A 24,810-nucleotide genomic window follows, 5' to 3' on the forward strand; every position below is an offset into this window, starting at 1 on the left:
ATAGCAGAGATTATGTTCGAGTAGAATTCATTTCAGATCCCTTCTGTGGTGGTCATTTCTACAATTTGTGTTAGTACAAAGTAAGGTGTCTGCCGGTTGAACTATCGACCACAACCTGGTTTCTGTGGTCGCCCTAAAGTATTTGGTTTTTTATTGGTTTTTAAAATCCCAGTACCGCTGGTGGGTGGTCAGTTAGGGGGTTCACGGCCGGGAGGGGTGGGGTACTGAATGACATCTGTAATGGGATGTGATCGTAGCCTGTTCCAAAATCGTAGCGAATATTGCAGGTCATAATAGAATCATAAAGTTGTGGAGATGTAATGCAATGGTCCAGCCAGGAGGTTGTAATTGCGTCCTCTCTATTATGTACATAAGAATAGGAGGAGGGAGGGAGGAGCATTACTTCGCTAATTTGGAGAGCATGATTTTGACAGAAGCGAGTAAGTTCATTATAAAATTGTTTTGTATGGTGAGACTTAAGGTCCCTGATTATACAAATATGATCAGCAGGAGAATCGTGAATAATACTGTGTAACTCCCCTCCCAGGATCATGCCATAATGATCAAAAATTATTGTTATTTTCCCAGGGCATATAAACATTAATTATTAGGATTTTTTTTTTAGAGTTCCCTACTGTCACTTGAAGCCCCAGCAATCTGTCACTCCTGTAGGTCATCACCTTTATCATATTGTCTAACGATTTGTGCCACAAGGAAAAGAAAGGCCCCTTTTGGGCGCACCGGCTACGATTTTGATATGTAACTTGCTTAGAATGACAATAGAACAATCTGGCACCATTATAGGTTCTTTTCCCTCCTTCCTGGACACAATGTAGACTGGAGTTCCCATTGTGTCGAAGCCTGGACATCAGGCTGTTGAGTAATCTTTCACTTAACAGATCAGAGCTATACGACTCCCTCCTATGCTTTAACAACTGACCAAGAAGTGAACCCAGGTGAGCCAAACCACTGGGTTCTAAAGCTTTTCAGTGTATGAACAAGTGACAAGTTTGTAGTCGATTTGTGTTTTTCAAAACTCACAAACCTTTATGTAAATGGCCACCTCAAGCCACCACTTGTACAATTACCTGGGCTGAAAGGGAGAAGAGAGGTCAGGCTCTGCCTACTCTCACCCCATTGGCTGTCCCTCCCATGCCACCAAACCTTGTTTCTGTTTTTAAACCAGATCCAGGTGGCGCTTTGAGATTTTCCCTTATGTAAAGACCTCAGGTTCTCAAGTTATCAAAAATACAAATTGATTCAAAATTTTCATTTTAGAAATAATTTGTGATGCTTAGAAGTGTACATACATAGTTGGTCTCATTAAATATTTTGTTTTTTTTAACTGATATAATTGTTCCAGTCATTGAAAGCAGGCTGAAAATAAACTAGGATTATTTTGAACTTGCAAAAGACCTGGGTGCAGCCCACCATTCCATAAGATGATGTAGATTTTGTGATAGCATGAATGAAAAATGGTTTATTCAGTGATTCTCTCATTCCAGCAATTTCACTTTGTATTAGAGAGGGCCACAGATAAGGCCTGAAAGTACTCGAGTGTTAACAAAAACACTATGTAAATACTTACAAGTAAACAAGTTATACTCAATAATCTTGCGGGTTTCTTTTTTCCAAAATAGAAAGTTGTAAGTGTATTTAAAGGGTTATCAGTATTCATGGATTTTAGTGATTTGCAGGAGTGAGGGGGGGGTTTGTGGTACCTATCCCCCGAGAATCACAGGCATCGACTGTATATTCAGCATCCTTTGAGGATGGAAGCTGAAAATTCAGTTTTGCTTGTAATTAAATAACAAAATGAGAATTTTGGGGATAAGCATACCAAAGTCACAGTTGATTGATCTCTAGTTATAGATTCTTCCATGGAAGTCAAGGGGAGCCACAATGTATATTTTTGATTATGGTGAAGTTGATGTAAAATATACATTCCAGCCTATGTAAAGAGTGAAAAGACCAACCACCCAAGTTTTGACATGGAATGTGGAAAGAATAGAATAGTATTAGAAAAGAAAATATACCACTGGCTGCTGCAATAGCCATACTGCTAGCTGAAGGAGCTTTTCTAATGAAAAGTACTACCCTTTGCTACCTCAAAATGCACATGTAGTTTGTACAAGGAAAAAAAGCCATTCTTTTGTAAATAGATTTATAATACTCCCAACCCATGAAGGAAAGGTGCTAGCCAGTTGTTGAATTGTCAACAACTTTGGCCTGACTAAATGTGTTGCTTACGATGTTTTATTTCTTTAGAGACAAATTGAGTCCAGATGATCATTGCATTGTAATGTTTCTTTTCCCTGAGAATGCTTACTTTAAGAGTTGTTATGAATGGTGCTATTCAGAACATGTTGGTCTCAGATTGTTTATTTTATTTCAGATTATTCCAAACAGGAAATTTCCTTCAGCTCCTAACTAGGATTGAGTATTGCACATAGAATCATCCTTTGGAAATGGAAGGCTGAAGAATTGTCATCATTGCTGCTACCAAAGAAGAGAAGAGGATTTGGAAAGAGGGTCCAACAGAAAATGCATGTGATAACTCTTCATTTGTAGACCCCTTCTTAGAAATCAAGGCAGAACCGGAATTTTTTTTTGACTATGGTGATTTTGATGTGAACTGTTCTTCCCAATCTGGTATTAAGTGTGAAAAGGACAGCTCTCCAAGTTGTGATGAGAGAGCAGAAAGAAAAAGATCTGTATTGGAGAAGAAAATAGACATTTGGGTAGAAGCAACACGCAGGGAAGCGATTAACTTGTACTGAATGCCAAAGGACATTTTCAAGAATTGACGACCTGAAATATCACATGAGAACTCATACAGGAGAGAAACCATATACTTGCTCTGTATGTCAAAAACGTTATTCTGTTTTAAGTACTCTCAAAATTCACATGAGAACTCATACGGGAGAGAACCATATACTTGCTCTACATGTCAAAGTAGTTTTTTCTCGATCAGGTGATCTCTCAAACCACATGAGAACTCATACGGAGAGAAACCATATATTTGCTCTACATGTCAAAGTAGTTTTTCTCAATCATCTAATCTCAAAAGACACATGAGAACTCATACAGGAGAGAAACCATATTCTTGCTCTGTATGTCAAAGAAGTTTTTCTGATTTACGTACTCTCAAAACATCACATGAGAATCTCCATCAGGAGAAAAAAGAAACCATAAAATACTTTGCTCTGGTATTCAAAACGTTTTTCCAAGGTTTTAAGTTTTATCTTCAAAAGTCCCACATGAGAAACTCATACAGGAGAGAAACCATATATTTGCTCTACATGTCAAAGTAGTTTTTCTCAATCAAGTCATCTCAAAAGTCACATGAGAACTCATACAGGAGAGAAACCATTTACTTGCTCTGTATGTCAAAGAAGTTTTTCTGATTCAAATACTCTCAAACATCACATGAGAACTCATACGGGAGAGAAACCATATACTTGCTCTACATGTCAAAGTAGTTTTTCTCAATCAACTCATCTCAAAATACACATGAGAACTCATACAGGAGAGAAACCATATACTTGCTCGTATGTCAAAGAAGTTTTTTCTAGATCAAGTGCTCTCAAATACATAGAACTCATACGTGAGAGAAACCATATACTTGCTCTGTATGTCAAAAAACTTTTTCTGTGTCATGTAATCTCACAAAACACATGAAAACACACTGCTTGAGAGAAAGCATTCACTTAACAATAATAAACAATCTCAAAAGACACGAGAATTCACAGTAGACAGAAACTGTATACTACTTTATCTCTGTCCAAGTAATTTTTATTAGATGCTTTTACATAACTGCTGTAATTTGAATATTGTTCAGGAGAACTTAAGTACCATTGGCAAGCGAAATTTTGTTTGACGTAAGTGGACAAGAAGATGCTCTCTTTCTTTATTGGGGAACTTTTGCTTATGAGCTCAGATAAGTGCAGGAAGTTAAAAATGATTATATTTGCCTTATGAGAAAATGTTTATACATACATACATATACAGTAGAGACCCGGTTCACGACCGTATTAGAACTCGACATAATCGGATTTCGCCACTAAATTTCCAATAAACTTTGTATCTGTTTTCAACCAAAAAACCAGTTTCCGACCCACGACCATATGATGTTTGTAACAAACTGTTTCCGCCAGCCACCGCTAGTTGGCGTCATCCAGTGCTACCAAATGTAGCATAATTTCATGTTTTTTAGCATAATTTGACCCAAGAATTGGAGCTTAGCATAATTTCTTTCACACTTAGGGTTCTAGTACAATTTTAGAATGTAATTTCACTAAAATTTTAAATAAAATGCAGAAAATTCATCAATTTCATACACAGCTATAGTGAATGTATCTTCAAGTGAAATTGCCTCAAAAGCAGCACTAACAAATGAGTTAATTGCTAAGTTTGAACCCAACTAAGGAATGTTAAATTTTGTGAATATAAATAAATACCCGTGGCATGACAAACGATCAGTAAAGTGTTAATAATGTTGTCTTCATGAGTAAAGAATTACTTTTTTTCCTTCTTTGTTTTATTTTTTCAGTAGTTATCAAAATTTTAATATGTCCTGAAGTGATTTTCACACAATTTTCAAGTATTTATTCATTGTGTATGTGATCTGTTAAAGAAAAATAGTGTTTCAGTGGCATGATAATGATCAAGTAATAAGTACGTATGTTTTTCTTCTTGAGTAGAGACTGGTTTGTTTACTTTTTTTTAAGTTTTAATTTTTTCAGTAAATAACAAATGTTATATTTTGAAGTAACTTTTCACACATTTTCAAGTATTTATTAATTGTTTTATGTGACCTGTTTTAAAGAAAAATGGTTTCTGAGTGGCATAATAATGATGCAGTAATAAGTAAAATTTGTTGTTTTTCTTCACATTTGTATGTGTGATCTTCACGCATTTGTCAAATAGTATAATAGTGATTGCATATCAAATAGTGTACTAGTGATTGCGTATATGATCTATTAAAGAAAAATGGTGTTTTATTACGAGTTTCCTAACATGTAAAGATCATCAAATTATTGTTATAATATTGTCTGTTCGTCACTTTGTATCATTTCACCTAATATATAAAATGTTTTAAATTTCCATTACATCGTTGTTTTAGCTCAAATGTATTAGAGAAATGAGATAATGATAGATTAATAGCATAATTCTGGCACAAAATTGCACCATATTTGGCATAAATTCTTGCTTGGACCGACTAGCATAATTTAGCAAAACGGTTGGTAACACTGGTGACGACACTCAGCATTGTTTAAAGTCCGCAACTAATGTTTACAAAAATTCAAACATGTGTCGTGTCTTGTACACCTTGCGCGCATTTCGTTTGCTTTTTCGGTGGTATCAACTCTATAAGCAGTTACCTTTTGATTCATCATGGGTCCCAACATTACTACTGGCTATCTATTAAAACCTTTTGCTATTGTTAATCTCTGAAATAATGGAAAAGTGTTTACATGGCATCTCGCATTTTCCTTCTTCAAAATGTTTCCATCATTTCCAACTCCAAAATAAACCTGAAGTTTCGTCAATCTCTCCTCTGCATGAAAGTGATGAGCGAAAAAAAATATTTAATCAAGCACCCTTGCTTGATTTTTTTTTCAAGCGTAGACATATTCTAAAACCATGCTCACACTTGAGGCGCACGTTTCAGTAGCAAATGCAATGCGTATTCAAGTGTTAGGTTTGAAGTGAAGGCAATGTTACGTACATAGGTTACATGTGCGGTTCGGTAGCGAATGCAATCTTTAAGCTTTGTTAAGCTTGCCGGTAAAGAAGAAGTTAGTCATAGCTTATATCAGAGAAGCCACTATGCCATATTAAGTGCGTAGTAATTAAGAAATTAAGAAGAATCTTTCATGTTGTACTGTAATACGTCAATGTTTATGTGTAAGATTTGGTAGTGAAACCAGTTACATACGTAACATGTTCGGGTTCGGTTGCACGCAATCTAAGCTTTTTAAGCGTGCCGGTAAAGAAGAGTTAGCCTTAGGTTTAACTCAGAATCCGCTACGGTATACATTAATTATAGAAATTAAGTAGATTCTTTTATGTTTACTGTAAAAATACGCCATTGTTTACGTGTGAGATTTGGTAGTGAAACCACTGTCACATACCTAACGTGTGCCGTTCGGTAGCGAACGCAATCTTAATCTTTGTTAAGCTTGCTGGTAAAGAGGAGGTTAGCCTTAGCTTAATGAGAGAAGGCGCTATGGTATAGAATAATTATAGAAATTAAGACGATTCTTTTATGTCTGCTGTAAAAAGACGTCAATGTTTACGTATGAGGTCTGGTAGTGACACAGTTTACATATGCAACGCGTGCGCGCCGCGCGGTAACGAACGCAATCTGTATGCTTCGTTTATAAGCGTCCTCGTTAAAAAAAAGAAAAAAAGGAGAGGTTAGCTTGATATTGAACTCAAGAGATGCTGGTACGTAATGGTATAATAATTAAAGACATTAAGAAGATTCTTTTACTTATACGTACGTATATATGTACCATGCAGTACCATAATAATTGTCAAAGTCTAATAAGCTTGAAACCAGCCCTGATATTGGACAATTTGCCGTAAAAAGACGCACCTTTTTTATAAGGACATTTATGAAAACAAAATCGTTAGTATCATAACATTACATTTACTGAAAGATAATTTTCAAGCGAATTTGTATACAGTATTGCAGTCGACTCCGTAAAAGATTTACCATAAATTAATATCGAATGTAAACGTTTCTAGGCTTATAGCGAGATATGGTTTGTTTACTACCATAGTCCCGATATAAACCACCAGGGCTGCGCTATGGTTTGTTTCCTTAAATGCCGACTTACTGTAGGCAAATTTTTGCAAGTTTTTGATAAATATAAATTGGGTTTAATTTTAATAGTTTATTAATTTACTGTAATAATTAGACTTGCTTTTCCAATGTTTTTATTATGTTAGCAACACATTTTATGCCTACCCACTACACTATGTTCTGCTTACTATTTACCTAGGTAGCCTATGGCGCTTGGTCAACAATCAGTTGGACGCAGGCTAGTTTTCTTTTATAATGTATATACCATTTAAAAATTTATAAATACTACGTTTAACATGATATTTATTTAACTTTTAACTTATTTAGTTGTAATTTACATGTAATGTATTGTATAAAAAGGCAAGGTTAGGGTAATAACTGATGGTCAAGAACGGATTAATCCATTTTCAGTTATTTCTTATGGGAAAACTTGATTCAGTTCTCGAAATAATCGAATTTCAACGCTCTTTCTGGAACGAATTATCGTCGAGAACCGAGGCTCTACTGTATATTATATATATATATATAGTATATATATATATATATATATATATATATATATATATATGTATATGTATATATATATATATATATATATATATATATATATATTATATATATATATATATATATATGTATATGTTATATATATATATATATATATATATATATATATATATATATATATATATATATATATATATAATATATATATATATATATGATATATATATATATATATATATATATATATATATATATATATATGTATATATATATTGTATATATATATATTATATATATATATATATATATATATATATATATATATATATACAGGCGGCCCTCGGTTAGCGGCAGGGGTTCCGTTCCTGGCCACCGACGCCAAGCGATTTTCGACGCTGAGCGATTTTAAAGCCTAAGGCCGCTGCACACCTTCTTTCGAAACTCTGACCAGTCAAAGGGGCCGAATCCAACAACGGCGCAATAAGTAAAATTATATTTATGCAGTATAGTACTATAGAATTTACTGTACAGTACATGTGGGTGTCTAGAGTTGTAAAGATATAATAAGTTTATACAGTGTACAGGTAGCTGTAGTGTTTCAGGTTACGATCATTAGTCTTACAATAGTTCGATTTTATGAGAGATCAAATTACAATGGCCTAACTTTATCCATCTTCTAGTTACATAAGTTCAATAACAGCAAAAAAGAGAATGATGAAAGTATTGTTTTTAAAAAACGTTATACTCGTTACGTGAACGTGTACAACCATGAACAACCGAACGAGAAAACGACTTTTTTTTTTCTAAGTACAACCGAAACTGGATAACATCTGTTTGGCTTGTATTTCGATCATCGTACTACAGTGGCAACTTACCGTATTTGTTATATAAAGGCGTTATGTATAGAATAGAACTGATATATCTTAATGTAATAACTTTATTCGCTATAGATCAGAGATCAATATAGATTAAAGATCAATCGGGAAATATACCATTAAATTTAAACCTAATTATGACTGAAGCTGAGAAAACTGTTCAAGCTGCTAATGACTATTATCGTACATCGGCAACAAGGATAAAACTGCAGTAAACGTCTGCCATCACACACAACCATAGATAAAATTGGGATAAAATCATTTTAATCAAAACTACTCTGCTTGAAAGAACACATTTTACTGTTGGTTTCACGCCGATATAAGATAAATAACGTAAAGTTCGTATTACGATGATATAAAGGAGGTTACGTATTGCGAACGGAATCACGTAATATTTACGCAATAAACATGCCGCCAACGTAATCTGTTAACGAAAAAAAATAGTAGTTCACATTCACAAACGAGACAATTCAATAAATATTTCCACCTAAAAACACGCTGTATAAGGAAAAATAACTTTGTCTCATATAAGTCAAGTATCTAGATATTCGTTTATGCTAACTAGAAGCAAGAGCATTCGCTCAGAATTGCGTTATGGTGAAACAGACTCGTATTCATCAGCTGATTTCAAACCACAACATTGGCCGCTCAGCGGAATACGGGCTTAAGTTTGCCGTAGTATTTTAAAATACAATAATATGAGAATACATACAATATTCTTGGATACAGTGAAATAATGTATAACTTTTTTAAAGGATTTATGGAAAAGATGCATAATTAATAAAATAACACAATGCATTTTTCGGAACTGGCGGACAAGAACGAACATGGAAAAACCACATCCCCTGACAACGTGGAGCGTGCTGCCTTAATTTGTATCTTATTTTTCTGTACAAAAATGACAATACCTTTACGCAATATATTTTCATACACATTTTAAACATAAAAGCATAAACATTTGAAAAATCGACAATCGATCGCTAAATTTGCACGTTTTTTTTTTTTTTTTTTTTTTTTTTTTTTTTTTTTTTTTTTGTTTTTTTTTTTTTTTTTTTTTTTTTTTTTTTTTTTTTTTTTTTCCCCTCGATATTTTTGGAAGAGCGGCAGACGGCGGCAAAAAAAGTGCAAATTAGCGATCGATGTGTCGATTTTATAAATATATATGCTTTTATGTTTAAAAGTGTATGAAAATGTATTACGAATAGGGTATTTTTATTTCTGTGCAGAAATATGATAAAAAGGCAGCTTTTGAAACCCCTTCAAGTTATCGACTACGATGTGTTTTTCAAGTTCGTTCTTGTATGCCGCGGCGGCATACAAGAACGAACTTGAAAAACACATCGTAGTCGATAACTTGAAGGGGAGTTTCAAAAGCTGCCTTTTTATCATATTTCTGCACAGAAATAAAAATACCCTATTCGTAATACATTTTCATACACGTTTTAAACATAAAAGCATAAACATTTATAAAAATCGACACATCGATCGCTAATTTGCACTTTTTTTAAATCGATATTTTCGGAAGAGCGGCAGGCGGCGGCTTACAAGAAAGAACATGAAAAACATCGTATTTGGTATCGTGAAGGGCAGTTTTCAAAAGCTGCCTTTGTATCATATTTCTGTACAGAAATAAAAAATGCCTTTCACATAATCCATTTTCACACACATTTTAAACAAAAGCATGAACAATTATGAATCGACACATCCATACCTAAATTTGCACTTATGTAACTCGATATTTTCGGCATAGAACAGCGTCAGAGGCATATATTTTACCCTAATGCCTACGTAATAACTCTCCATAAAATTTGTTAATATAATTTGCATAACCTTTATGGTTTGAACAAGGCATTTCTACATATGTATGAAACTCGTTGACAAAACGGCGCTAGCGGCGCTGTTAACTGAAATTTGTGCCGTAAAGATACCTTTAAAATGCCTTATTTTTTTAATGAATATTTTTGACGACCGCCGTAAAACCGATTCGCCGTTGAGTGATTGCGCCGTTAACCGCGGGCCGCCTGTATATATATATATATATGAAGAAGCCAGGTACTATGTCGTACCTCTAAGTAAATGGGGATACAATCCACAATGAAGTAAATTCCTCTTGTAGTTTAAAATATATAGTTCTTGTATAGGATTAGAGCTTTCGACCATCAACTGTGGTCTTGTTCACTAAACCACAAGACCACAGTTGATGGTCGAAAGCTCTAATCCTATACAAGAACTATATATTTTAAACTACAAGAGGAATTTACTTCATTGTGGATTGTATCCCCATATATATATATATATATATATATATATATATATATATATATATATATATATATATATATATATGTATATATATATATATATATATATATATATATATATATATATATAATATATATATATATATATATATATATATATATATATATATATATATATATATATTTTCAAGTAATCAAAGTCCACAATTATGTAAATGTGTATTAAAAATACATAAAAAAACGGGAGCTTTCGTCTACTTGATCAGTAGACCTCATCAGCCGTACTGATTTTTCTTTTCAAAAATTATATACATAAAAGTTACGAAGGACAGGCAGGACTCTGGAAACGTCTCCAAGGGAGATAACCACCACCAAAACAAACTCTCTTAATTATGTTATTCCCTCGTTCAAATGTCTGGCCAAAAGACGAGCCGATCGTCGTGGTTGAAATACTCCTCTGTGTGTTCGGCTGTTCCCTCGTACCAAAAACTTCTGCATCGGCACCTGCAATGGGGTTCTTCCTTCCAATGCCTGGGCAGGAGAAAGAGAGACAACCTGGGCAGTAGGAGTGGTGCAAACAACGTCTGTTCTAATATTTACAGTTTTAAGAACCAAATAATTTAAAAATGCATCCTCTTGGGTAAATGATTTGTTAAATCAAACACGTTTAAAATATTAATAAGAGCCCCTTCAACTACTCTGCGTCTACTTGCTTATTATCTTTGTAAATTACTCTCGCTCCTTCCCAGTCAATTAACATGCCCTAACTCTAACGTATGTCTGGCAACTGAACTATATTTCGATCCCAAACCTACATGATCGCTTATGTTCCTCTAATCTTATACTAATCCCTGCAGATTCCCCATAATAACCCTTATTGCAATCTTTACACGGTACCACATAAACTCCAACGTCATCTTTCCTTTCTTTTCATGATTCCTAATCAACTTTGATTTTAACGAGGTATTATACCTAAAGCTAAATCCAACCTATTTTCCCTATTCTGTTTAATAAATGTTGCACCCTTTCCAACTATGATGATAAGGAAGCGGAATACACTGACTACTTTTGAATTCGTATTTCCCGGTCGGTGGATTATAAAAGTTTTTTCTAGCCTTGGTAAACGCTTGGTCAATAAATATTTTGGGTATCCCAGTCTCGTGAAAACCTCTCTTATATGTTTCATTTCCTTGTCTATGTACTGTCGGCCAAAAAACTCGTGGCAGAGTTTCATAATTTTTCGTTCACCTGCCTGACGCACGATTCATGCCTTATTTATCTATTTTTATTTTCAAAGATGGAAGAAATCATGTGTAATGACGTTAAAAACAGTCACTGATATCTTTAGAACATTATGTTATGTAATTGTGTAAAACTATTTTCCATATAGCAAAATTGATGTGAACGAAACGAAGTGATAAAAAACGTCATATCACAACCATAGATATACATTACCAAATAGATAGAGACACCTATCTCAAGTAGTATCGTATAAACATAATCCTTAAATTATCATTTCAATATTAAGTTGAAGGTGGTTGAACTATTCCATTTGTTAAATTTTACAGAAAACATTGGAATCTCACAAAATGCTATCAAATTTAAAAACAAAAAGAAAAAAAAAACGATATCTTAACAGTGTGAACCAGGCGACCTCACTCTATTGCTTTTGATGTTATGTGCACGGGAATCTAATGTCAATGTGTCATTTATCGGTCTAAGAAACATCCCTCGATAAGAGAGAGAATTGTTGCACTGCATTCGGTGCAAGTTCTGTTGGAGAGATATCAAGAAAGCTTAATAAACCGGAGAGAATCATACATAGATGAATAAAATTGTTTAAAGAACGGCAAAATTTAGAACATGGGCCTAGAGGTGGAACACCTCGAAGCACCACATGAGAGCAAGACAATACAGTAGTGTAAATGTTGCTGAGCAACATTCATTTGTGAACTTTGAATTCTAGTGCCTCGTCACGACATTGCTGAACCAGGAATCATAACTAGCTCTACGCTTATGACTGGTGTCTGATGAATACTTTAGATGAGGAGGAAGAGATTTTTAAATCTACACTTGAAATCTTTGATAGGTGTCTAATGAATAAGTCTAATGAATAAGCAAACTTATCTTTGATGGATGAGAGATTCAGTTAGGCTTACTCTTTTTGTTTTTTTTTTTATCGGTGGCCAGTGAATACCACGGATAGGGAGGGAAACGGTTTCAATGATGCATGCATTCTTTTCTTCAAAACCTAAAGAATACATTTTACTGGGAGATACTTTATTAACATCGGCCTAATCCTTCCATCACTCCTATACGCCACCTCCGCTCTCTTCTACATCTCAGGCGACTAGATCCGACTTCTCACTACGAACTTCATCTCGTGAAAGCATCACTAATGATAACGGTTATTTTAAAATTCCCTGCACCGACAACGGGCGCCTTAAAATGCATGTTTATAAAATATTTTCTGTTCAAAGAAACTTCATCTTTCATTCCACAAAATATGTGCATACACTCGTGTTACACACTGTAGCCGTCAAATAGCAACCCTTGATTAAAGCAGTAGGTTTTTCTTGAAAAAATAAAAAACATATGAAACAGACTTAAACGAGAACGTCACCTTTCATATTTCTTATCCTTTCAGCTACTTATAATATGCTTATGGTGGTAGGTCTAGCAGGTATACATGTGAAACTAATTTGAATTAATTTCTATTTAGAAGAAATGAATAGCTACAAAAAGATCAACCTAAGAAAGCTTTAAGGAAATTAAGCCTTTCTTAATGTATTCGTCAGTTTTGACTCCCACAGCTTTCCAAGGCGTCCAAATGAAACAGGATGATATGCAAGGAATTCGATAAAAATTAAGACTGAATTATATTCGTTTGATTTTTTTTTATTGCTTTTTGACTTTGAATAGCTAGGTCTGAGTTAATTATGTTAAGCAATTAGGAAAAGGATAAGAAGAAAGGCGAACATGGCTAAAACACAAAGAATAACGGGATAGTAAAAAAAAAGCAGATTAAAAATATATATATATATATATATATATATATATATATATATATATATATATATATATATATATATATATATATATTGTCGATTTAAATACTCATTAATATTACGTATCCGAGAGAGTATACTGCTGAAAATAGACCTAGGCAAATCATGTGGGAAGATCAGAAGTCCAATTTAGGCCCACTAAATGTGTCATGCAAATTATTTTATTGATCAAAGGACAATATGAGTTTAACTAAACATCGTTTTCAAAGAATGTTAACGCCTTGATGTATTATTTATCGGCTGTAGGAGACGAAATGACAACACCCCAGTGCAGTACGATACGTTGAGTCAAGACTCGAGCGGCAGCAAAGCCAACTTCAAAATCTTCGGTATGCTGTCACGAAGCTAGAGTTGAGAATAAAATTAGAAATCGTGGACCCATCGGTAAATATTTTCTTTACTTTGCAAAATGATTATCTTTAATACATTGAATAAGCCTACTCATTTCTAATGTAATTTATTTCAAGTATAGCCCCTTTGAAAGGAAATGTTATTTATTGTTAAGTAAATAATCTGGCACCTGCATATGGCAATATTTCCATAACGAACAATGAATTAAGAAACTACGCCAATTCTTCGTTGGCCGTCTGTACTGTGGATCACAAATCCGAAGCCCTCTCGTTACCATGTTGACGATTACATTAGACTTTATACGTTGGCTATGGTATGAATAAAAATGAATGTACATTTCTGCATTGACCAAGCGTTTACGAAGGCTAGAAAAAACTTTTATAATCCACCGACCGGGAAATACGAATTCAAAAGTAGTCAGTGTATTCCGCTTCCTTATCATCATAGTTTGGAAAGGGTGCAACATTTATTATTAAAACAGAATAGGGAAACAAAATAGGTTGGATTTAGCTTTTAGGTATAATACCTCGTTAAATCAAAGTTGATTAGGAATCATGAAAAAGAAAGAAAGATGACGTTGGAGTTTATGTTTGGTACTGTGTAAAGATTGCAATAAGGGTTATTATGGGAATCTGGCAGGGGATTAAGTATAAGATTAGAGGAACATAAGCGATCATGTAGGTTGGGATCGAAATATAGTTCAGTTGCCAGACATACGTTAGAGTTAGGGCATGTAATTGACTGGGAAGGAGCGAGAGTAATTTACAAAGATAATAACGCAAGTAGACGCAGAGTAGTTGAAGGGGCTCTTAATTAATATTTTAAACGTGTTGATTTTAACAAATCATTTACCCAAGAGGATGCTTTTTTAAATTATTTGGTTCTTAAAACTGTAAATATTAGAACAGACGTTGTTTGCACCACTCCTACTGCCCAGGTTGTCTCTCTTTCTCCTGCCCAGGCATTGGAAGGAAGAACCCCCATTGCAGGTGCCGATGCAGAAGTTTTGGACGAGGGAACAGCCGAACACACAGAGGAGGTATTTCAACCACGACGATCGGCTCGTCTTTTGGCCAGACATTTGAACGAGGGAATAACATAATTAAGAGAGTTTGTTTTGGTGGTTATCTCCCTTGGAGACGTTTCCAGAGTCCTGCCTGGCCTTCGTAACTTTTATGTATATAATTTTTGGAAAAGAAAAATCAGTACGGCTGATGAGGTCTACTGATCAAGTAGACGAAAGCTCCCGTTTTTTATGTATTTTTAATACACATTTTACATAATTGTGGACTTTGATTACTTGAAGATTTTCCAGTCACGTTATGGTGATTTTTTGAGATATATATATATATATATATATACTATATATATATATATATATATATATATATACACATATGTTTATATATATATATATATATATATATATATATATATATATATATATATATATACTATAGGGGATTTTGACGAAGGAAAAATCTATTTCTGGGCACGACCTGTGTCGCCCTGTAAAATGGTTCCTTTGATACTATTTCTGAGGAATAAATATTGCTATTCATCCTAAGAGAAAAAAGAACATAATGCCAAGATAAATGGCTCGCTCACTTCTTATAGAAGTGTCGGTATAGTAAGGAGCGAGTGGAATCACTACCAGAGGTCCCTTGCCATTTAGCTTCTTCCTTCGACAAAACCCCGAACTACGGAAGAGCCGTGCTACAGCTCCCGGTCTACTACTACCGTGAGCGCCTCCGACGCCTGAGACGTCATTCCTGAAGATAGCCTCCATGCTTGGGGTAAGCTGGGTGAGGATAATCTAACTACAGGGTGGGGTTTCACAGGGTGACACAGGTCGTTGCCCAGAAATAGATTTTTCCTTCGTCAAAATCCCTTTTCTGGGCTGACCTGTGTCGGCCTGTGAAATAGTACCAGAGAATGCTAAACACCAAGCTTGAGGAACAGTACAGATAAATTAAGAAGGTAAAGTTAGTTAAACACTTGTAAGGTTAATAGTATAATAATCAGCTAAAATTACAGTCTTACCCTAAGGGAAGTATAAGCCCTAAAACACGGGTTATAACTTAAAATTAGTTAGCCTAACAACAAACAATAACAATACAGGTTAGGCAAAGACAGGATAAGTTGTTTATATATACAAAAGAATGGAACTGAATCCAATTAGAATGATGAACAAAAGCAAACTCAAGGTAACCCAATACATGGAGGCGACTAAACTAAGTAAGGTGCAATTGGGCAGGTAAAAGGGAAAGCCACCAAGAAGTAATAGGAATTATTAAGAGTCAGGAGAAACTGTGTTTCCAGCTGCCACTGCTGGAAATTTGAGGGCTTCTAAGGGTTTTAGGTAGTGCCGTTTGAAAACTGTCGGAGATTTCCAGCCTGTATACTTCTTAAGATCGTCAAAATTCATGTGTTGGAAATAATTAATAGTGTGGCCACCGCCCTAACATCGTGGGCCCGAGGAAAGAAAAAAGGACTCTGGATTGGGCCTGTTAATGAAGTATAAAATTTGTTGCCTGATCCCTTTTAGGGATAATGTACCACCTTCCTTCCTAATGAACAATGGGCCTGAAGATTTCAGAGTTGTTCTGCTTAGGTAGGCTCTTAATGAGTTGACAGGACAAAGGGAAATGTCTTGAGGTGTAGTGTAGGATTTTCCACAAGGACCATCTGTCCTGTGGGTCTTCATTTTGGCTAGAAAAATGGCGACTGGGGATAAGAGGACTTCCCTGAGGGGAGGAACTCAATGTGGCCTGGTTCCCTTGATAAAGCTGACAGTTCTGATATTCTAGCTCCGGAGGTACTAAAACTTAATAAGAATAGGGTTTTCCTCAGGAGGAATATATAATTGCAAGAGTCATTGTTAATGTCCGAGGCCAGTTTGAGTACATCATTTAGGAACCAAGAGACTGATTTAGGTCTCGTTGATGGTCTTAATCTAGCACAAGCTTTTGGTATGGACGTAAAGTACGAATCCGTAAGGTCTATGCTAAAACCAAATTGGAAGATCTTTTTAAGAGCTGAATTTGGTCGTAGTGATAGTGCTTGCTGCTAAGCCTTTCTCAATAATCTGAAGAAAGTTATGGCTAGGTTCGTTGTCATGACTTGAGAATTTGACAACTTAAGGAACTCTGCTAGTTTCTGACAGATGAATCATATTGCCGGAGAGGTAGATTCTCTTTTATCTGATTTCCAAGAATGAGATATTCTGGGGATCAATTTCTGCATTCCTCATGGCTGCGAATTTCAGAAAATCCATAAAGTTAGGGTTTTCTGAATTCTTGAGGAAGCGGACACAGTCTGAGTTTGCACTAACTGGGTTAGTTTGGGGTTGGGAATCCGTAGTGGTCGGAGTCTCAACGCTTAGGAGTAGAGGGAACCAATTGCTCTTGGGCCAGTTGGGAGCTACTAGAGCTACTTGGCCTTTGAATGTCCTGAGTTTGTCTAAAACTTTCATGAGAAAGTTCACCGGAGGGAAGAGGTAAATATTCTTCCATTCGTTCCAATCGAGGATCATTGCATCCGTAGCGTATGCTAGAGGATCGAGGTTGGGTGCCACGTAACAAGGGAGTTTGTGGTTTGACTCCGTGGCGAAGAGGTCTACTTGGAGTCCGGGGACTTGTAGACTGATCCAATTGAATGAACTCTGTCCAGTGTCCACTCCGATTCCAATGGAGCGGAGCGCGATAGAGCGTCTGCTACTACGTTCTTGACTCCCGCCAGGGGAGTGGCTGACAGGTGCCATTGTTTTGTTTGTTTGCCAGAGAAAAGATGGCTATCATGACATGGTTCAAGTGGCTTGACTTGGATCCGCCCCTCTTGATGCAGTGTACTACTACTGCACTGTCCAGAACTAATTTGAAATGTGAGTTCTTGGGCGGACGGAGCCGTTTCAGTGTGAGGAATACTGTTAACGACCAAGTTCCTTGAACTTTTTTGTACTGGGAGTATCCTCCCCTCCCCGTTAGTGAGGCGTCTGTGTGGATCACTAATGATGGAGGGGGAAACTGTAGAGGAATTGCTTTTGAAGATTCTTTGTCTCCGTCCAGGGGCGGAGACGTTTCCGTAAGATCGCTGGGATAGAGGCTAGTTTGTCCCGTGATCTGCAATTCGCTCTTGAGCGCCATACTCTGTTTATATCTTTGAGTTTGGCTCTGAGCAGAACGTCTGTGGACTGATGCAAACTGGAGTGAGCCCAGGATCCTCTCCTGGCACTCCGGGATGTTTGTTGTCGTTTGAGAAATTGTTTGTAGCTCTTGCAATTTCTTTCCTTTTCAACGACGGAATTGATAGTGTGTGTGATGTAAGTCCCACTGAAGGCCTACCACTGGAATCGAGATTCGCGTGTTAGTCTGGACTTGGTTTTGTTTTTATTTAGAAAACCTAAATGTTCCAGGAATTTGATCACTTTGACCGTTGCTTCTTTTTGCATTCTTTGGGGTTCTTTGCCCAAATAAGCCAATCGTCCAGATAAGCCACTAACATATTCCCTGTTTCCTTAGCTCTTGCACTACTGCTTCTGCCAATTTGGTGAAGATCCTGGGGGCTATGTTGAGCCCGAATGGCATTACCTTGAAGGAGTAGGATCTGTTGCCTAGTTTGAAGCCTAGGAAAGGACGGAAGTGTCTGGCTATGGGAACATGATAGTAGGCATCTGTAAGATCTATAGAGGTTGTGACGGCCCCCACGGGGAAGTAAGGTCCGTACCTGCGAAACGGTCAGCATCCTGAACTTGTCACAATGAATGAATAAGTTCAGATGGGACAAGTCTAAGATGATTCTTCGGTTTACCGAGTCTTTCTTTGGCACGCTGAACAAGCGTCCTTGAAATTTAAATGTTGACTCTTGAGACTACTCCTTTGAGAAGGAGGTCTTTGGTATACTCTACCAATTCCGTTGTTGGTGCTTGATAGAATCTGTTGGTTGGAGGAGGGCCCTCTAGCCAACTCCAACCTAGTCCTTTTGTTACTATACTTTGAGCCCAAGGGCTGAACCCCCACCGCTGGCGGAAGAGGTACAGCCTCCCTCCTACCTTGGGACTCTCACTGCTGGTTTGCTGAGGGGCGGCCACCTCTTGCTCCTCGGAAACCTCTTCCTCTGTTAGCAGCCCTGCCGGATCCTCTGAATCGAGAGGCACCTCTTGCTCTGCTACCTCTCGCAAACCTATTGAAAGCCTGAAAGTTCTGGCTTTCATAGTTGGAATTGTAGGCTGGCGAGACAGCAAAGGAAGGTAAGTAGAGGGTTGAGATTGCTGGGACTGAGGGGTCAGAACAAGGTATTGTTGTTGACCCTTCAACGATGGTTGCCCGCCCTTGTGATGCTGGGACTGCCTGAACCAACGTCTGCTGAGAAGGCTGGAAGGGAGAGAACTTCCTTGGTTTCTTCTTGTTCCTTGGGTTAGGACCAGAAGATTCCTGCCTCCGCTTTGCTACCAGTCCCCACCTGACTTTGAGGCACTGGTTAACCTTGGAAGCCTCATGAAGGACTTCTGCTACTACTGGTGCTGGAAAGAGGTCCGTTCCCCAAATTGAGGAAGCAATCAGTTTATTCGGTTCATGGCGGATAGTAGCTTCCGCCAGAACGTGCTTCCTACAATTCCTCCTGGCTATGAGGAAGTCGTAAAGGTCACACTGCATGGTGTGCAGCAGACCTTTAGCCAAAACTTTAAACAACGGCTCTTGTTGGTATACAAGAGCCGTCATCTCCGCCATAGTCATGGAGGAAAAGGATCTCGCGAGCCTAGTCCGGGCGTCGTACTCCATCTGGATGAGGGAGTCCGACAACCTGGGGAGTCTCTCACTAAAGAGAGAGGTGGCACAGTCCGCCTTTAGTTTTCCTACTGAGAAAGTAGGAACTGCCCCCTCGAAGTACGTCTCGGAGCCTGGGACTAAAGAGAGAGGTGGGTTCCGTCTCTCGTAGTTGAGGCAGGGGCTCGTCTTTCAGGGCGGCCTGAAAGGTTGCTTCCACTACCTTAAGGGTCAGTGGTAGCGGAGTCCCTTCCACCGGAGTAAAAATGGTGAAAGGACTTCTAAAGGCAGTAATGCGGGTGTTTTCACACCCCCATTCCTCCAGACTTCTCATTAGAGTCTGCTGTGCCTGTTCCCTCGGAAGGATCACTGTTTCCTTGGGAACTTTGTCCTCTCTCATCATCGCTGCTTCCGTTAGTCGGACGTAGCCAATGAATGGTGGTTGAAGGTCCCTGGGGTGGAACTCGAAGTCTTCACGCCTTCGAGTTCCTATGCCTTCGATTGTCAACATTCCGTTGACAAACGGGGCATATGAAGCAATCCTCCAAGGGTTGGCCGCCTTGAATTCAGGCAGTTGGCTGGAATCTGGCATTGAAAGAGGAGAAGGTGGCACAGTTAGGGGGGAACCCGCCGCGATCGAGGTTTGAATCCCGGCGATTGGCATCTCCTGAGCGGCCAGCCGTTCCGCCAGCGATTGGATCGACTGGCCGGAAGACGTAACAGAACTGGAGAGCTGGGAGAGCACCGAGCCGACCTTGTTGTCGACCAAGGCCCCTACGATCACTCCCACCTGCTCCAGAATATTAGCCGAAAAGGATTCGGGATCAAAAAGAGGGACTTGAGCCCGATCCTTACGTGATCTATGTTTGGGGGACCCTCGACACAGACGAAGAGGCCTCCCTTGACCTAAACTGATCCGGGGTGGATTGAGCCGGAGTTACAGTGTCTGTCAGGATGACCGATTTCTTGGGGAGAGACTTTTTAAGTTTCTCCTCGCTCATCTTAGCCTTGGGGATCACTGAAGTAGCCTTTAGGACAGACAGACCGCTGCTCTTCAGTGAAGCCCCGGAAAGAAGTGGAAGTAGAAGGATCAGTAGAAGGTGATGGAGAAAGGGAATTCAGGGAAAGGGCCCTGAGAACCCACAGAAGCTGCCCCTACTACACCCTTACCTGTACCCATGGAGTCAATAGCCATGGGTTCGACGTCGAGGTTCATTGCCGCAACGTCTTCTGCAACGTCCTATGGGAAATCCCCCTCCTGAAGGGAGATCATGAACTTGAAGGTCGGCCAGCAAAGGGGCGGCCGCTATCGGGTCCACCACTGATCCTTTCTTGGCTCCTGGGAATACTAGGTCCGCCATATCCTGGGTAAGAATGTAGGGGCGGCCCTTCGAATTCCGCCAAAACAAACCCCTACCCAAGCTTTGAGAGTTGACAAAGCTTTCTTCTTTTTCTTCATCAGAACCCCTGTAAAAAGGGTCTAGAGTTATGGAGAGGATAGGGGAGGAATGTCTGTTGTGTGATTATATTGATGTGTCTCATGTGTTAGATATATGAATATGTGTCTCATATGTGAAAGGTATATAATAATAACAAGTATTCAGGTGACGAATGAATGTAAGAAAGTGCTAAGAAACTACTACTAGTGAGGCATCTCCTACTAGCAAGTAGCAGGTTTGGCAAGCTTCATGATGCCAAACGATAAAATCCTCCACTTTCACTGCACATCCTGCAGAGAACGGCATACTATATGGCCAGCACGGGTCTTGGAGGATGGCATTTGCCACCCAATCTCCTGGCACACATCTGTAAGTCAAAGGATACATGAGTACCAATGACAACCTCCGGTGGATAATATGCAAAATATCCGTGGGTGCCGGAGTAGGACCGACGATAGAGATCTACGTATGAATATTACGTAGAAAAGTTTACGAGGGGGGTGAAATCTCTGCCTCCGCCTAAGCTCACTTGTATAATGATTAAAAATAGACTCTGTAGGGCCCGGAGTTCTCCGTATGGCCCGGATTGTTAAGTTAATATTGAGTGAGCAATGTCAAACTTCCAACGAAGCAAGGGATAGTACGAGAGGCGGAAATAAAAAAAAACCCGGAGTAACGCAAAAGATTCTAAACATTAAATAAAACAAAATAAAAACCCATTATATCAGTAAGTGCTCGTGTGAACTATCCTAAGTGGATAGGAAACCCAGTGGTTCCCTCCCCCCCTCTCTATGTTCGGTAGCGGCGGATAGACACCTGCCGGACTGAACTGGGGGGGGAAAGGGTAGGGAAGAACGTGGGGTAGGGGAGCCCTTCCCCTGAGCGGCCAGTTAAGGATGGAGAAGAAGGGGGGAGGAGGTCCCGAGCCCCCGAGGCACATGACTTGTGAGAATACCAGTAGGGGAGGGGGAGAATCCCCACCAGTCCCGTGAGTTCCCCCTCTCATGCAGACTCGGACGCTAGCGTGAGAAACAAGTCATCAACCCATCGACGTGGATGGCAATGTATGGAGGGGGGGAATGGGGGGACGGGAGGGGGACCCCGTAACTGGGTGGCTCACCGCGATCAACCGGTGGTCTTCCCAGCCAGGTGAAAGACCGTCGGAACAACATCAATATCACTGATATATGTAGGATTACTTATAATAATCAATCAAATAATAAAATTAGAGCGATATCTTAAAGCTAGGTAACACGGGGAACACGAAGCTAAGCAAACAGAAAAATTAGGCTAATCGCCGATCGAAGAAAGGGGTATGTTAGCCTAATCTAACCTCTAGTTCAAGAAAAACTAAGGTCCGAACATGCGGTCGGAGCGTGCCCCGTGGAGGCCTAACTAAAAAACTAACTGCATAAAAGAAAAAGATATAGAGGACTATGTATAAGTAACCATATCTAAAGTACTGAGAAAAGGGAAATCCCTAACGGTATGGAAAGACCGAGAAAGAGAGAACCCGTACCGCCATGCGGTCGAGGGGCATGCCGGCCGATAAGGCTCCGAATATGTATATAACACGACGATCATCATCAAAATGAGATCAGTAGCAACCCCAAAAACAGTACTTAACTTAGAAGCAGAAGCTGAAGACATCTTGAAAATAAAAGATAATCCAAAATCGAGCGATACACAGCACAGAAAAATTCTAACGTGTGGTTGTAACGCGTGCTATCTTCAGGAATGACGTCTCAGGCATCGGAGGCGCTCACGGTAGTAGTAGACCGGGAGCTGTAGCACGGCTGCTCCGTAGTTCGGGGTTTTGTCGAAGGAAGAAGCTAAATGGCAAGGGACCTCTGGTAGTGATTCCACTCGCTCCTTACTATACCGACACTTCTATAAGAAGTGAGCGAGCTATTTATCTTGGCATTATATTGTTTCGTTTTTCTCTAGGATGAATAGCAATATTTATTCCTCAGAAATAGTATCAAAGGAACCATTTCACAGGCCGACACAGGTCAAGCCCAGAAATATATATATGGGGATACAATCCACAATGAAGTAAAATCCTCTTGTAGTTTAAAATATATATCTCTTGTATAGGATTAAGGCTTTCGACCATCCACTGTGGTCTTGTTCACATTTTAGTGAACAAGACCACAGTGGATGGTCGAAAGCTTTAATCCTGTACAAGAGATATATATTTTAAAACTACAAGAGGATTTTACTTCATTGTGGATTTGTATCCCCCCCCATTTACTTAGAGGTACGACATAGTACCTGGCTTCATGCTATTATATATATATATATATATATATATATATATAATATATATAGATATATATATATTATATATATATATATATATATATATTTATATACAGTGGACCCCCCCCGTATTCGCGTTCTCCAGATTCGCGGACTCACACATTTGCAGATTTTTCTCGGGAACTTTTCCCTGCATTATTCGCGGAAAATTCGCGCATCACGGTATTTTTCTATCCACAAATTCCTGGTTTTTTTTATGAATTTCATCATAAAATGCACTTTTTGTGATAAAACTATTAAAAAAACCATGTAGGAAAACTTTTTAGTGGGTTTTCTTGAGTTTTAACTAACAAAATAGGCTGTTTTTAGCATTTTTATTAGGGGTTGCCAAACATTCGCGGGTTCTAACTATTCACGGGGGGGGGTCTGGTACGCATCCCCCGCGAATACGGGGGGACCACTGTAATATATATATCTATATATATCTTCTTCCTAGCTTAAACCCATTTTTTATATGGGGTCCCCATGCGAATGAGTCGTCTCCATCGATTTCTGTCCTGTGCCTCGTTCTCATTTATACCTTTCAATTCCATATCCTTCCCTACACAATCACGCCATCTCTTTCTTGGTCTTCCCTTCTTCCTTCTACCCCGCACTTCCATTTCCATCGTATGTCTTCCAACATGACGTTCCTCCCTTCGTAACAGGTGTCCATACCATCGAAGCCTGCCTCCTTCCTGTATTTTCTTCGGGGGGGGGGGGGGATATTTCAGCTACTTTTGTCGATCCTCTTATTTACTCATTTCTAATCCTATCTTCCCTTGTTACTCCCGACATCCATACTCAACATTCTCATTTCTGCTACATCCATCTTCTTCTCCTCTGTTTTCCTCATACTTGCTGTTTCTGTTCCATATAACATTGCTGGTCTGACCACCGTCCTATGGAACTTTCCTTTCAATTTCAGAGGACCCCTGATGCAGACCTCCAATTATTCCATCCTGCCTGAATTCGGTGTCTCACCTCTTGGTCCATGCTTCCACTATCCTCTAATATGGACCCTAAGTACTTGAACTTCTGTACTTTCTTTATTTCTTCCCCACCCAATCTTATGCTACTTCCACCGTCCTCAGTAATACCAGAACACATATATTCGGTTTTTGATCTGCTTATTCTCATTCCTCTCTCCTCAAGTGCTGCTCTCCACCTCTCCAACCTCCCCTCCAACTCCTCCTTCCCCTCTGAACACAACACAATGTCATCCACGTATAATATGCACCATGGCACTGCTTCTCTAACATCCCTGGTCATTACATCCATCTCGATGTTGAAGATGAATGGGCTAAGTGCTGACCCCTGGTGTAATCCAACTCCTATCTCAAATCCATCCGTCTCTCCAACACTACTCCTCACTCTTGTATACACATTCCTGTACATCTCCTGAATAATTCTGACATACTTTTCCGGC

The 24,810-nt window shown here is 38.5% G+C and overlaps 1 protein-coding gene and 1 long non-coding RNA gene across 2 annotated transcripts in view; both read left to right on the plus strand.

Moving 5' to 3' along the window:
- The window catches only part of LOC135213464 (uncharacterized), a 43,891-nt gene extending 41,436 nt beyond the window's left edge, over positions 1–2,455 (plus strand). Inside the window, exon 3 of the long non-coding RNA XR_010314139.1 lies at positions 2,396–2,455. This is a non-coding gene — a long non-coding RNA (uncharacterized LOC135213464). The remainder of the gene's footprint in view (positions 1–2,395) is intronic.
- An 890-nt stretch (positions 2,456–3,345) lies between these two features.
- Positions 3,346–24,810, plus strand: part of LOC135213388 (protein krueppel-like) — a 46,201-nt gene continuing 24,736 nt past the window's right edge. The window contains exon 1 of the mRNA XM_064247365.1: positions 3,346–3,607. Coding sequence (XP_064103435.1) covers positions 3,346–3,607 — 262 coding nt within the window. The remainder of the gene's footprint in view (positions 3,608–24,810) is intronic.

This window comes from Macrobrachium nipponense, chromosome 42, assembly GCF_015104395.2.
Source record: "Macrobrachium nipponense isolate FS-2020 chromosome 42, ASM1510439v2, whole genome shotgun sequence".
NCBI classification, from domain to species: Eukaryota; Metazoa; Arthropoda; class Malacostraca; order Decapoda; family Palaemonidae; genus Macrobrachium; species Macrobrachium nipponense.